This window comes from Puntigrus tetrazona, chromosome 21 (assembly GCF_018831695.1).
Source record: "Puntigrus tetrazona isolate hp1 chromosome 21, ASM1883169v1, whole genome shotgun sequence".
Classification (NCBI taxonomy): Eukaryota; Metazoa; Chordata; class Actinopteri; order Cypriniformes; family Cyprinidae; genus Puntigrus; species Puntigrus tetrazona.
This window is the reverse complement of record NC_056719.1, coordinates 9,713,507-9,729,539: the sequence shown is the minus strand read 5'-3', so window position 1 is coordinate 9,729,539 and position 16,033 is coordinate 9,713,507. Positions and strand designations below refer to the sequence as shown.

General features: G+C 37.1%; 1 protein-coding gene across 8 annotated transcripts in view; it reads right to left on the bottom strand.

The window, feature by feature from the left end:
* sez6b (seizure related 6 homolog b) overlaps positions 1 to 16,033 on the bottom strand; it is a 169,500-nt gene that overhangs the window by 41,326 nt on the left and 112,141 nt on the right. For all 8 annotated transcript variants that reach the window (XM_043221529.1, XM_043221528.1, XM_043221530.1 and 5 more), the window contains one exon: positions 10,707 to 10,896. In XM_043221529.1, the coding sequence (XP_043077464.1) occupies positions 10,707 to 10,896 (190 nt within the window). The remainder of the gene's footprint in view (positions 1 to 10,706; positions 10,897 to 16,033) is intronic.

Genomic DNA, 16,033 nt, shown 5'->3' with positions numbered 1-16,033 from the left:
CCAATAATTGACCAACAGTGTTAATGATGATGATGATGATGATAAAAAATGCATAGTTATAAGTAGCTATATTGATTATCGTTAAATGATTTTACCTAAAAAATGCTGCTGATGGAAAATTTATTTATACAATTTATACAATTAATTTTAATTCAATTTTAAACAGATTAAACATTAAATAGATTTTTTATGTCATCAATGTTTAATGTTTTTAAGACATTACCAATTTTATTTATGTACTTTCCCATTTTAAAGTCAATAAATGTTATTTCTGTAGCACAAAAGTGTTTATCTTTTATACTACACACAGTAGTATTAAAATAATATTTCATGTATTAAAAATACAGAATTCTATGGTTTTGATTGCAATTACAGTACTGTGATTTTTCTATAATAAAACATTTTGTAAATTACTGTGATTAAATTTACAGCCAGCATACCGTAAAATACATTACAGAAACATACTTACCAACTGCCACCAGCAAGTTGCTTTAGATTTCACAGTGTACTCTATTGTTTAAAAGTTTTTTAATATTTAAAAATAAACAGTAATTTGTTTTTTGCGAGGCTATTAGAATACTTTTTTTGTGCAAAGAAAACAAAAAATTATTTACTTAACCGTTCTTCTCATTTTCTTCTTCTCAGCTTCTGCCATTTTGGAGAGTAATTAAGAAAGTGTTTGATATACTTCGCAATAGGCGTTGTTTACGCTTAGGGGAAAGCGTGCATATGCGTTGTGATAAAATGGTGGAAGGCATAACTCGGGGGAAAAGAAGGGTTGAGGAAATTAGTTTTTTTTTTCTTTGCACAAATATAGTATTCTCGTAGCATTGCAAAACTGAAGTTTAGCTACTGATGTCACATGGACTGTTTTTTCTGATATATTTAAACTGTATAATTTCAGTTAGGGTCAGATAGCTTTCCAATTTCATAAAAACTGTGTTCCGATGATGAACAAACATCTTAAAGGGGTCTGTATCGACATGAAGGTGAGTAATTTGTGACAGAATGTTCATTTTGGGATGAACTAACCCTTTCGATTCTTAAATCAATAATTTCTCTCAAAATAGTACAATTTCACTGCCTTAAAAGGGAGCATATGTTCTCCAAAGTAACAGGAAGTCTCCAGTGACAAGTGGCATTTTGTCCGGAGGGGGAGTGCGCTCCTCATTATAAGTTGTACTTTCTTGCAGGGCTACACTGACAGCGCGTCTGCAGAGTGTTGTTGAATCTGCGACACGAGTCCGCGGACTGTGTCCTGAGAGATTTGGCAGGGATTCTGGGGGCCGCATGTGTCACACGGTGAGGCGGAGAGCCTGGAGACACTCCCAGACATCTTGACAGAATCCCAGCATCCCTTTCTCTCACTGACAGGCCATCAGAGCACTCATGTGCTTTCAGTAAAACCCAGAGCAGCCACATCCCCCTGACTCCAATAACACAGCCTCGCTCTCTCGCTGTCTGTCTGCTCACAATACAGTGATAGATTATCTACACATTGGCCGCCATGCCGAGTGACGTGAATGCATCTCTCTCAGTATGTAGGCAACAAAATTGAACAGATTTTTTTTCTGCTCCATTGTATTTGGGATGAGGATAGACTACAAAAGGCAGCCTTTTCATACAATACGTAAACAACTGTGGCAGTATGATTGTTTTGTAAATAACGGCGCACAGTGATATTTGAAATCCAATGGATTATTTCAAGCTGCGGATCAATCCGTACAAAAGTGTTTCAGGGAGGCAATTACACGGAATGAAAAGTGAACTTTAGAGCAGTACATGTGCTCATTGAGATAGGATTCACATATTAAACTGGATGTCAAACTTCATTCGTAGCCAAATGGAAAGGAAACTGCAGAGCAGAGACTTTCTTACTCATGTATTTAAAAATCCCTGCATGAATATATAAGAAATGAGCGAAGTTTGGAATGAAAAATGCATGAGAATGCACAAGGCGTCGGACAGCAACAAACACGAACCCGTGTATATGCTCGAATCCTCCGGCACACGAGAAAGCATGAAAGTCTTGATGTTTTCTCCCACCCACTGACATCACGCTCCATTGTTAAACCATCTGCACTGACATGCACCCTGTGTCACAGCCAATCATTAATGTAATTACTGGGGTTTTGCATCATTACTGTTATTCACGGTTGTGAAGTAGGAGGGAACAGCTTTTAGTGGAAGAAGGAAACAATGGCAGCCGTAACCCAGACAACCTCAGGAACCACACTGCTTTTAAATCGGCCTCTCAATGACTATTTTTCTGCATTTCACAGAGGGACAGACACATATGTGAGAGCTAGACTTTTTTCTAAATAGGTCACTGTAATGGCAGTGTGTGTATTGGGGCAAAAACAGCTGATTAATAGAGAACAGAAAAACCTAATTTACTGTATATTTCCCAAAGAAAATAGTAGGGATGCTTACCAACAAACACTGTACTGGGCGGCTGCAAGACACAAGAGCCCACCTCTGGCACTTTACCATTACATTCATCTTGACCGATTAGATTGTGGTCATACTCGTTATATAATCTTCATTTATATTTGGCAAACAATATCTCCACACAATAGATATACAGCTGATCTGCTACTGAAATAACAAGTTCAACTCAACTGAAATTTAAAGAAATTAATATAACTGTAATTTTTTTTACTAAAAAACACTTGTCTTATTTGATAGATAGATAGATAGATAGATAGATAGATAGATAGATAGATAGATAGATAGATAGATATTACAATTAAATTTTTATTCAACTAGATGGATTGAAACATAGAATAGAAATTACAATGGATGGATGGATGAAGAATGGATAGAACAATGGATAGAATTATGATATACTGTAAATAGAACAAACAATGATAAACAGAACAACACAATGAACAACAGATTTATAGACAGAACAAGATAAGCTGAAAGGATGCCAATGCAGCACAAAACCACTGCTAGATACTGATGTAACTTGTAAAATGTTTCACACACTTAATTTCAATAACTAAAGTCAATCATATTTAATAATTCCACATCATTTGGCATGTGAGCGTGCAGCTCCGTTCTCTGAGACGTTGGAGGCGCATGGCACTTCTCAGCTAATTGGCTATGAGGATTCAGCCTGGGTTGTTTCTCATTTCTGTCTAATAAAGCACAGAGTGTACGGCACTTCTCATGCTCGCTTTGTTACATTCAGATCATTCTTATTAGATCACTCTTCAGGCGTGAGAGTCCTTCAGATTTGATTGTAGAGGGGGTGTCTTATGCGATCGCAGGTTTTCTTTTGTAAGCTCATTGAAGATTGATGAAGAACAAGTCCCTCAATGCTTCCCGACTCTCGAGGACATATGGACATTTGAGAGCTTTAGCCATTGAACTGGCTGGCCAGGCACGGTCAGCATTTCATTTCAACTTAAATGCTTCTAAAATGGGCTACTTTTCAGATATTAACTAACCTGAAAAGGCATGCCAACCTCATTATCTGCAGCCGTCATGGACAGAGACAAGGACACACTCTGCCAAAGGGGCTAATTAAAATCTCTTTTTATTCGTCTTCTTTGCTTGGCTAAACCTCACGAGCTGAGCCAAGACGGTTCCTGTAAGTCAAAGTCTTTTATTTGCATGTTATTTCTGACACACTCGGGGTTGCGACCGAACTGGAGAACAGAAGCCAGCCTAGAAGGAATTGCATTGAAACCATCGAGAACTACATAGAGAAACTCATTTGTGCTTCAAACAAACATAAAAGCTGAAGGCTGGTCAGACACTTTCAATCGAGCTTAAGTAGTCAGATCACAGGATTTTTTTTGTCTGCTTGTATTGCTCAGAGCCCGTGCACTTGACATGCGGCTAGATGCACAATAACATACAAGCCACCAGCTATTTCTTTATCAATTGAGTTTACCTTCACACAGAAATCTTTGTGGACAGCCTAGTCTCATGATACTGGATTTGCCAGATCAGAAGCAGGACTGGCTCCATCCTCTAGGGAGGGGTGGGAAGTGGGATTCCGCCTTTTTTAAAAGTGCCTTCTTTCCTGAAACATCACAGGATTGGCTTCCTAGCTGGGAGGGAGGGTTTATGAATAAATGTATGGAAAATCTGGAGCTATGCTAACATCTGTGCGGCAGTAAGGAGTGAGTTGTCAACACACATTCTCTCACACCTACACACGCTACATCTCACTCCATCCTGACCCAGCATCACCACTGGTGGAGAACAGCCTGGATGTTACCGACACTGTGCTGGAATAGCACGCCATTTGAGCTATTTGCTATGGTTTGCTAACAGCTGCCAAGAAGTGTTCGCGCAAAGCCGTTATCATCACAATCATCATCAAGTGGATGGGGTGTTAGACAGCGGAAGTCAGACTCATTTATAGCGTAATTCTATTGACCAGCTTCCAAAATGTCTGGCAAAGAAAGCTGTGGATGTGAAAAATGTTGCTAGCAGCATAATACATGTTTCTAGACTTATTATGTGTGATTCATTGATGCATTTTATTTCTGAGAGATAGATATTTGCCTTTATAATGGTATCAAAACTGAGATGTTCTTTGAAATAACTTTTTTTTTCAGTGAAAGCGTTCATGAACTGAGGTGTTAATGGTTTCATTCCAAACCTTAATCATATCACTTAAACTTTCAGCACAAAATGTGTATATATATATATATATATATATATATATATATATATATATATATATATATATATATATATATATATAAGTACTAATAAACAGACAATAAGTTAATTATAGGCAAGCTTTAAATATATTTAAGTACATTGAACAAAAAAAAAACGATTAATTGATTTTACACAATTTTTAAAGTTAATTATTTCATATGCCATTTAAGCTAGATTTAAATAAACAAATTTTGTTGACTAACTTAGAATTTTTTACTTAAATCTATAGCTACAATAAATTGTTTGCACCCACTTAAGAAAATTAAGCATAATTATCATCAACAAACACAAATTTATATTAAGATATTTTTTCATATTTAATTATTTAAAATAAATAAATGCATAAACTATGATGCAAACATTTCTTCATGTTATTTGTCAGTATCACACATTTTTACACACATCAGTATAACACATTTTTAGGCAGCGAAGTACTAAGCTGGCTCTGAAAATAAATGGTTTTCCATATCTTAGTAAAGTGTGAACCGCCTTAGTTTTTAACTCCTCACTTCAACCACTGTTCTCCATTCAGGTAAGTAATGGCCATTTTTTTACAATCCAATCAGTTCCCAATAGATACAATCAAATTATTCCTTATTAAATCGAATGTTTCACCCAAAAATAAGTCAAATTATCAGTGCAAAATAGGATGGAAACATCTGCTGACTTGAATACTGATAAGTTCAAAGAAAAAGTGATTATATACTAAGGGTGAAGAAGAAAAATAGAGGGAGATAAAAACTCCTCAGTCATAAATCTGCAGAAGACTTGAACACGAGGGCGGTTTGGCCTTTTATTATTGGCCGTCACACACGGCAGGAGAGCACGAAAATTAATGTTGCAGAAATGAGACGGCCTCAGGCAGAGGTGAACCTGGCATAAAGGTGAAATACAGCCTGAGCCGCACATCAGCTTAAGCTGATCTGACACCTCAGCTGCCGAACGCTCTGACACCACTAAATGTCAGAGCTCTTTTACGGAAACTTTGCCTGTCTTTTAACGCAGCCGTCAAAGACACTGATCCATCCAGACATTTATCACCGAGAAGGGCAACGTTTGCGCCAAGACGCCCAGGTTTCAGGTCTACAAATCAGACACGGACGCATGACACGACTCCCTAATCGGGTGAAAAGGTGACATACTGTGTACAGAGTGGCAGGTCACATAAAGTTGAAATGATAATGGCACTTATAAAACCGAGAAAGGAAAGAATTACGGCTCTCTTCTTCGAGTAACACTCAGTTCCTGAGAAAACGTGCAATTCTATGGGACTCAGCGTGCTACCATCTCTTTCTGTCGACCCACCGACTCTTTAAATGTTAAAGCAATTTCCCACAGAGAAGCGGAGGAAGGAGAGTGTTTGACGGTTAATTGTGAAGCCTTTTCATTGCTAAATCTCCTTTGCTCCTTTTCTTATTTCATGAATGGCCCTATTTTCATCTATCAATCTCTACGGCCTTACTCACACCTGCAGCATTGTTCGCTCTCAAAGCCATGCTTAGAAATGACCTGACATGACTCTTCTTACTGTGTCAGTCTGGATCTTTTTTTTTTTTTTTTTTTTTGGACGACTCCAAGGCGCAACTCCATGATGAGAGGGCAGGATTCATTAGCCTGTCAACCTCTCAAAAGAGGCACCTCATTATGTGGAAATTAATTAGCCATTCTCTCAGAGACGGTGTGTCCATCCATAATCAGATCTGTCTCATCTTGCACGCCTGTCTAATGAAAATGTTTTCACTTTTTCCGCACCAGACAAGGTGAACCTAGGGATCAAAGAGAATGGAATATCAAAGCGCCATCGTCTTCCAGAACAGAAAAATTCAAGGAATTGAATGATCTATGACACCGTATAGACACAGAAAAGTTTGAATTGTTTAATTTTCTTTTACAGCTCATCTGTAACCTGTGGTCAGGCTTACCCAGGGATCCATTATAACTGGTTTTACTTTCATCTAGAGCTCTATAAACCACAAGGGCGGAACTGAAATAAAATCCTGATGCGGAGAGTTCCAGATCATTTGGGATTCAGGGCCTTGGCCCAATGCCGCACAAGTGGGCAGCATCAGAAATAGAGGTGTGTGAATGAGTCAAGGCAGGGCATGTCTAAACACATAAAACTACCACATTCTCATCTATCACAGAAATCCAGTCTGTTAGTGCGACAGCACTTACAGTGCCTCCATGAAGACCTTGCTAACAAATAAGGTCAAAGGACGACTAACACAGCGTATGAGATTGTATCATAAAATGCCTTGATTTAGACTTTACGGTCAAGCAGCAAATAATAAACTTTGACCATTTTGAGAGCACAGATCTCCCGAGGGGTTTGAGAGATATTGACCCAATGCTAGTGTGACATTGCCATTTACAACCATCTGCCTCAAGAATGTGACCTACTCAGACATAAATGCATTTTCTGGCAGTTTGTCTTTAAAATCTGACACAGATAATTTCATTTTTTCATAATTATATTTTAATGGAAAATCTCTAATTAAAACGCTCTTTTGAACTTTCTATTCACTGAAGAATTGTGAAAAAATATATCACGAAACATTAAACAATGTTTTCAACATTGATAATAGGAAGTAATGTTTAATGTTTAATAACCGCAAGGATCATGTAACAATGACAATTCCAATCCCATTTAATTCCATTTAGTTCCATTAAAGGAACACTCCACTTTTTTGAAAATAGTAATAAAATTTTGGAGAATAAGCATTCTCCAACTCCCCCAGAGTTTTACTGTTTTAGAATCTATTCAGCCGATCTCCGGGTCTGGTGATAGCACTTTTCGCATAACTTAGCATAAATCAAAAACCGTAGCTTATAATGGATTCAATAACAGTAAAACTTCTATCTAATCTATCTAAAATATACGTACAAGTTTTGCATGATTAATGTTGGCAAGTAATTGATCATAACTTTTAAAGATAATCAATAATAAAATTTTAAAGTTACAGTCAGGTCCAACATTTACTTTTAAGTAAGTGAAAAAAACTAAATCAGTGAAATCCCAGTGAAAAAAAAAGCCCAGAAACTACTTTGTTTGTCTTATTATTATTTTATATGTTTAAATTCCGGAACATCTCTGCAATTCTTAGTTCTAAAGTGTCACAAGAAAAAAACAACGATCAATGAATTTACTGAAGTCTTAAAAAAAATGACTAGCAATGCTTTCATTTTATTCTCAAAGTCTTTTTTACTTGCATTTTGTGCTTGGCGAGTGTGAATTTTGGCCGAACGAGAGTGCAAAGAAAGAAACAGATGAAAAAAAGCGAGAAGTGGAGCCCTGCTTGGGCTGAGGATGTGTGTCAGTGGGTGAGAGCGTGTATCTCAGCAGGTGATCCCTCGCCCTGCAGGGTTAATCTCCTCTGGGAGGGGCGAGCGGCGGGGTGGAGGATATTACAGCAGCTTCCTCAGCCATCACCTCACACAGCAGCTCGCCATGCACGGCTAGGCTCAGCCCAGATCAGCCGACTTTATCACAGCTCAACTACACAACTGAGTTCTTACTGGGGCAGGACTGAGATCCTCAGCTTATAATACCCTGCTAAAGCATTCGCCAAATCAGTTTACCTGCAACACATGCATATGCATGCAGATGGGCTTCCTCTGCAGTGTCGTATGAAAGTGACATCATCTGAAGCTTGTGGCATTTGAGTGGTGATGCGGCAAAGGGGTGATTACCTGTTGAAAGGCCATTCAGACCCCAACAGCCTCCATTTCTAACTCCACTCCATCAGTCCTGACTTGTTTGTGTTTAACCTTTATCCAGACGCAAAGGGGGGTGGCGAGGGTCCTTTCATTGTGATCTGAATTATTGAGAGGTCTAAATCTTTAATGTGCGTGTCTCTGATGGAGGTTCCCATTTAGAGAATCTGTCATCCGTCAAAATGTACAGCCTGCTGAACGTTTAGACAGGACCGGTGTGTTAGAGGTGTAGTGGAAAATAGCATTGCTATAGACACATGACAAGAGATCAAAGTCCAAAGCACTATAAAAAAGTTTGATGTGTTTATACTCTAATGCTCACAACACAAAGCCTTAGAAAGCTGAGGCAATCAAATGGAGATACATGCTCATCCATGTAGAAACACAGCCAATTTTCTTTCTAGACATGTCCAACAGCACCATGTAACAAAACAAAAACTGAACCAACATTCGACCAAAAACATCCAGAAGTGTTATTCCATTACGAGTACTTTTCTGAAAGCGAGGTAAAAAGGAAACCTTAAATATCAAAAATGGAAACAGAACCTGCATCTAAGCTAAGCAATTGCTAAAAATCAAGTGGAATATTATTTTATTTGGTAGCTCAATAAGGATAATTCTCTCTATAACCTCAGTATGTTGAAGTACAAGGCTGTAGGTTTGGTTTTAATCATTTCATCAGTTCATCAAAAATATTTAAGAATGTAAGTGTTCATCCTTTTTACAGTGAATAAAAAAATATTTTTTTAATTACTTTTATTTATTTAGAAAATAAATGCTGAACTCATGTCAAGCTGCAAAAATCTGAGTGAAGAGACCAAAATTTCAGTCATTATTATTATATTATATATACAGTTGGGTATTCATATTTGGCTTCATTGCAGTGCTGTTATCATTAACTACAATTAATACAAATTATTCTGGTAAATGAAATATATAACCAAAATAAAATGTAAATAAATTAAATGTAAAACTAAATAAAAAGACAATAACAAGGAAAATACAAAAATAAAATAAAAGCTGTTATTGATAGTAGCTATTAATGAATACTAAAATAATATAATAATACTACTTCATTGACATTTGGCAATTATTGATATCAAACCTGGAATGTAATAAATTGACATGCTATATAAATATACATGAGATTTGAGACATTTGCCAGAAGGGTAAATAATTATGATCAGGTTCTTTTTTTTCTCTCTTTTTGTTCTTATTATGTCACCTAGGTGCAAAAGAAAGTCACTGACACGGGTTTGAAATTACATCAGGTTGAATAAATATAGCAGTAATATCATTTTTGTTCATCTCTAAATCTACAGCCATACTGCACCATATATTTACACTAGATCTCAATCCCTGCTTGATTCCTTTCCTTCCCTGTTTGCCATTATATCAATGTCAAGGCGAGTGTAAACCCAGTGGCAAAATTAGCTGCTCTTGCGTGTGCACATCCACCTAACATAACAGCTGGAGAACATTAAATTGAACCGGAAACAGAGGGAGCAGGGCCTTCGGAGCCAAGTAATTGGAAGTTTTGTAAAGAAACAGAGAGCCTTTATGAAATATGTGCTGTCTGGCTCCCTGGATGATTGCTATAAGTCTAATAGAGGGGATGTACGGCTTCTTTTCTAAGAAAGCTGAACACCACTGATTACCCCCCACACACTCATAAAGACAGGGAGAGAGAAAGAGAGAGACAGAAAGAGGGGGTGGAGTGTAAACGACTTTCTTATTCAAAAGGCATATTAAGGATGTGCAGAAAAAACGATATTACTCCACTGCAAACCCGCCACAGTTCATTAGCTCACAGAAACAAAAGAATATGCCTGTATACAGTCATTTGTCATTTTATCGCCCCGTGTAACAATCGAGAAAACGGTGCTGGCGCGGGGCAGGGCACATCAGCGCTCCGTAACCTTTTCTGTTGTGCTGATCTCTCCTTGATGACTCTGTTAAAAGACTATTAGCAGAGAATTATCCAAGTCATTCTCTGATGTAATTATGCGGCCTATTGACAGCAGCTGTCATTTTCAGGCTAACATGAGCATATTATGTTGACATGAGATAACAAGGAGTGTTTCCCCTTCAGTGCACAGAGATTCTCTCCTAATAGAAAGCAATGATTGAGAGCTCCCTACTCCCAGAGTCCTAATCGTTCGTGCCAATCTAATCAGTAAGTGTACACTCATAAACAGGTTTGTCTAGAGCGCTGGATTCATGCCAGCCAGAGACACTGGCACAAGTGCAATTAGCAGGAAGTAGATGAAGCAGATGTTTAGAGGTTGACGAGTAGGACGGCTCACCTTGGTAACGTAGCAGCAAGGAGCTGGACTGCGGCTGCCGGCTGCGGAAGTGGATGGAGATTTGGTTGCTCCAGCTGCGTACCACCAGACCTTTCAGCAAGATGGACTCGTTGGCCAGCACGGAAGGCTCTCGGCCGCCCAGGTCTTCAAATCTGACCACGTCGCCCTCAGCCAGGCTCACGTTCATCACCTTAATGTTATGAGAGATAAGAAGAAAGAGAGCACGGTTAAAGAATATAAGAACCAAGCGAGTATTCACACCTGGAAAGTCTGCTAGGTCACTTGCTGTGGTCTGGACCAAATACAATGTTTTTGGTTTGGTGCGGTTCACTTTCACACTGCCTTTTTTGCAAGTGAACCAGAATTTGGAAACAAAACCATACGTGTGCTAAGGTCATCCATTCGTTTGACAGAAATCTCAAGCGTAAAAAACAGGAAGTTCGAAAAACAGCCTAATCATGGAGAATTTTTACAGTGCAATTGTTATTGTTTTACTGATTATGCGCTTATATTTGGCATACTGTAGTACTGACAATACTGCGATTGCTGTATAATTATATTACTAGATTTTTAATAAAACATTTTTTGTTTAAACACAAATTTTATGTTTCTTTGTGGTGATACTGTAACTGTTTTTAAATGTTGATTTTATTAATTGACACACACACACACACATACACATACACACACACACACATATCTATGTAGGTAAAAAACTAACAAAAAAAAACTTTTGCACAAAACACAACATTGTTGCAGTTGAGATCTAAAAATACTACAACTAAAACTGAAATTAAAATAAAGCTACAAAAAACAAAAACAAAAAAAAAATTACTTAAAATTATTTTTAAAAATAAATGTTAATTAAAAGTAAATAATATATCAGTATATAAAAAAAACTAAAATATCTAAAATGTCATCTTTAAACCAACAAAAATCTGAATTTCACAGAAAAATCAGAATATTTCATAAAACAAGTTTCAGCTTGATTATAAATCCTGAAAAACTGTCTGATAACTAACCATATTTATTTATTTTCTTCTTGTGTCTTACTACATCTAATTTTAGACTGTTGTCTCACTGGTACATAAATATACTAACTTTAATAAAAATAAATAAAAATGATTAGGGCCTAAACTGTTTAGCATGGTGGAAGTGACACAACACACAAAAATGTTATTTAACTTGTTATTATTTTAGGTTAATATTTTATTATTATCATATTCAAATAAAAAAATGTATTGTACAAATAGTGTCTCCTGCTGCTGTTTCAAATGTGACTCATGCAATCAGAAGCACCTAAATGATTTAATAGGGTTTTAAAACACTTGTGGTGTGGGAGTGTTTAAACGTAGAAAAGTTTGGACAGTACACAAAACCAGAAGGACAGATTGACGTGTTTTGGGATATGCAGAGGTGGCAGAGGGGTGACACATTCTGCCACACTGACTGCACTCATAATGCTGCTGGCCTGTCTGTCTGCCAAGCTGCATGGTAATTGCACCACGGGCAATCTCCTGTCTGCTGAAGCCAGCATGCATATCCTCACCTGTCACTAATAGAAAGCCACAGCAGCCCATTAGTTCTCGTTCTGCCCCTTCTACCGCTTTAGACAACACATGCAACAACTGCATGAGCCAAAATCCAATACTGCAGAGTGGGTGGAAGTCGTGACATGGAGCGAAGTAAAATAGTGGGAGTCTGAGGAATAATTACAATCACGCTGAACAAAAAAGTCAGACCTATTCAACTAGCGCTCAGTCGCGAAACTGAGCCATTGTGGCTGATCTGGGATGAGTTGGGATGTGCCCTTTGTGCTCCTCTCAGGTAATGAAAGCGTCTTTAATCAGATGCAGGCAAATGAGTCTGACCTAAGGAGAGACCTTGCCTAGACGCAGACGTGACGACAGGTTAATGAGGCCTCGCACACATCGCCCTCAATCTAGACACCCGTAACTCCTCAGCACAGGAAGACACGTCTAACTCTCAGCTCAAATTAATGCCTCTGTCTGTAGTCTACCATCAGGAAAGTTTAACAAAAAGCACAGTCGAATGATGAGAATTGAATTTAAATAGGGATTGGGGAAACGCTCTTAAAGGCTCCTGAGTGCTGCGAAGGCAACAGGTGACAACCTGATGATGTGTACTACAGAATAAATTCACGCTTAATAAAGCCAGAGCTGCAATGTGCTGAAGCAGTCTATAAAACAAAAGTGCATTACAAAGTAATCACATTACACTAAAAGCCCTCGGATAATAAAATGTTTCCAGAATATTGCTCGCCATAATCCAATTTGCGTTGGCACCGGGCCCGACCGTCTACCCCACGCATGTAATCCCTCGCATAAACACGACTGTCAGTCAGATGCAGACGTTGGCGTGTAAACGCGCAGCCGCTGTGTCATTCAGGGTCAGTGTTGATTAAAATATTTGACGCTTTTTACACAGAGCACAACAGACAGGTTCAGAATAAAGGGAAATTACGTCAATTATCCCAGCGCTTCCAGTCTGCCCAGAGGCCCCATATGTTATTAGTGAAACTGGAAGCCTGGTGTTTTGAGTCCCAAATACAAAAAAATACCTTAAAGGGACAGTACATCCAAATTCACATTTGTACAGACCACCGTGAATATTAAGATTATATCATTGGTCAATATTTTTTTTCTCTTGCTATGAGATTGCAGCAATTTAACTGAGCAGTGGAACTGGACTTTGAAGTACAATCGAGTTAGTCATGTCAAACGATTAATCACAATTAATCGCATCCCAAAAAATTAATTGCATTTAATAAAAGATTGCATTTAAGTATTTTTAAATACGCACATATATGTATATGCACTTATATATACAAAATAAATACAAACAGTGCACACACTTATATTATGTAAACGGTCTGATAATTAGTTTGACAGCACTAAATCAAATGCAATAATATGAGAAAATATGCTTGAATGTGACAATTGATTGATGCACATAATCATAATACCACATTAAACTGCTAAAATAACATCATGCAATTTATATTACATCCAAATAATGATGGCAAAAAAAACATTTTGCAAATATTATAGTGTGTCTGTATATATAAATATATATACAAAAAGAGAGAGAGAGAGAGCGCGAGAGAGAGAGCGTAATATTTTTTTTTAAATTGTCTAATGCTCTCTAAGGCTGCATTTATTTGATCAATAATATAGTAAAACAATAATATTGTGATTTTATGTAACGAATACATATTATTCAAAATTAATACAGCTGTCTTCTATTTTAATATATTTTAAAATGTAACATGTGATGGCAAGACTGAATTTTCAGCAGACACTATTACTCCAGTCTTCAGAAACAGTTTTTTTCCTCCTGGATCCTTTAATGAATAAAATGCTTAAAAAAATAAGAATGATAATAAAAAAAATGTCATATATATTTTTAAAGAACTTTTATTAAATATTTTATTTTACATTTGACAAATGTTGATATATTTTAAGGCTGCTGGGAGAAACTGCAGTGGAAAAAAAAGCATCTATCAACATTTGCGACAGAGTCAAGGCTTATACCTCACATCCACATACCTTGTACTGTAGTTTTTTTCTGATTTTCTAGCACCGCACCCCAGACAAGGTGTCAGGAAACAAAGAGCGTCGCTGCATTAAAACCAGTCACTCAGCATGGTTCCACACACCATGCGGATTAATGTAAATACAGCTGCCACTACCTGATTTTTGGGGAATAAACTTGTATCTAGAATGCTTTGTCACTCCTGTAAACAACTAAACCTAACGCGTGGAGTGGGATTTAGGATTCAGCAGACGAGTGACAATTGTATTTAGCTGCAGTGTGTGTACATGGCCTAAGAGAGACATACTGATACTAGTCACTGTATCAGCACTCCGAGGGCAGGCGAATGGTTAATTAATCTGGAAATGCATGCTGTGTCACATTAACAGAGAATTAGCAGAAAACCCCTCCAGCTATGTCTGTGTTTAAAAAAGGGCTCCTGCTCTCCTGCCTTCCTGTGCTGCGCTGAATCTGATTTCCTGTTTACAGCAATAAAGAATTCAGAATAATTGAGGTGACACCTCATAAATAAACAAGCTTAATTTGCAGGTGATATGAGTCACCTTTTCAGATTTGAATGAGAGAAACAAAGCATGGAGCCGTGATGCAGTGGTTCAGGATGTCCTGTGGTGTTCACAGGGATCATATCCTAATGCTCCGCCACTGTCCAAAAAAAAAAGGCTAAATCTCATAAACAAACAAAACATAAAGTAAGAGATAAGATAAAGGGATAGTGTGTGATGTCCATGTGCTCAGCTCTTTTAGTAGGCGTGTGTCCCGTGGTGCTTCTTTAATCATCTCTGATGCCTCAAAGCTAATGAGAGCACAGGCTTTTTCTCTGTTCTCTAAGACGGCCTATCTTTCTGTCTCTGCCACACATGAGCTCTCTCTGGTAAAGTGTAAATGCCTGATTTACAAATAAATGCTAGACAGATACCAGGTCAAGGACCAATTCTTTGAAACAGGCACCTTTTCCAGTTAGCCCCTCCTGACTTCAACATGTCTTTGAAAAGACAATATCCTGAAAGTACAACAATGAAGGGACACAACTTTCATCATCAATAATATAGTGTAATAGGATACAGAATGTAATGTAATAATAATGTCAATATGTCACCTTTAAAGTTGCCCAGATTATATGCTTAGCAATGCATATTAATATAAAAAAAATTTGTTTTGATATATTTACAGTAATAAATTTGAAAAAAAAAAAACAAAAAACAAAAAAAAAACTTCATGGAACATGATCTTCATGTCTTAATGATTTTTGGCAAGAAAAATTTATCAGTTTGACCCATACGATGTATTGTTGGTTACTGCTACTAATAAACCCATGAAACTTAAGACAGGTTTTGTGGTCCAGGGCCACATATGTATAATTACATTTAAGGTTCTTCAAATGTATTAATTACATATTTATGCTAAAAAAAATCATGATTTCGAATGAATGTTATTCTTCTGAGCTTTATTCATTGAAAAGATGTATTTTAAATGTAAAAAAAAAAAAGTTAAAAAAAACGAATCAAATTAACATAATTTTAGAATGATTTCTGAAGGATCATTTCAAATTGCAATCACAATATTTCAGCTTTTATTGTATTTTAACCAAATAAATGCAGGTGCAATAAAAATGTATTGTAACTGTATCGAACTTAAACTTTTGAACAGTATACTGTCTCTAATAAAAATTAATTATACTGTATTTTGTTGATGTCGTCAGAAATATGTAAACAAATATTGTTGCAGATAACTATTACGTATTTTGTCATTTT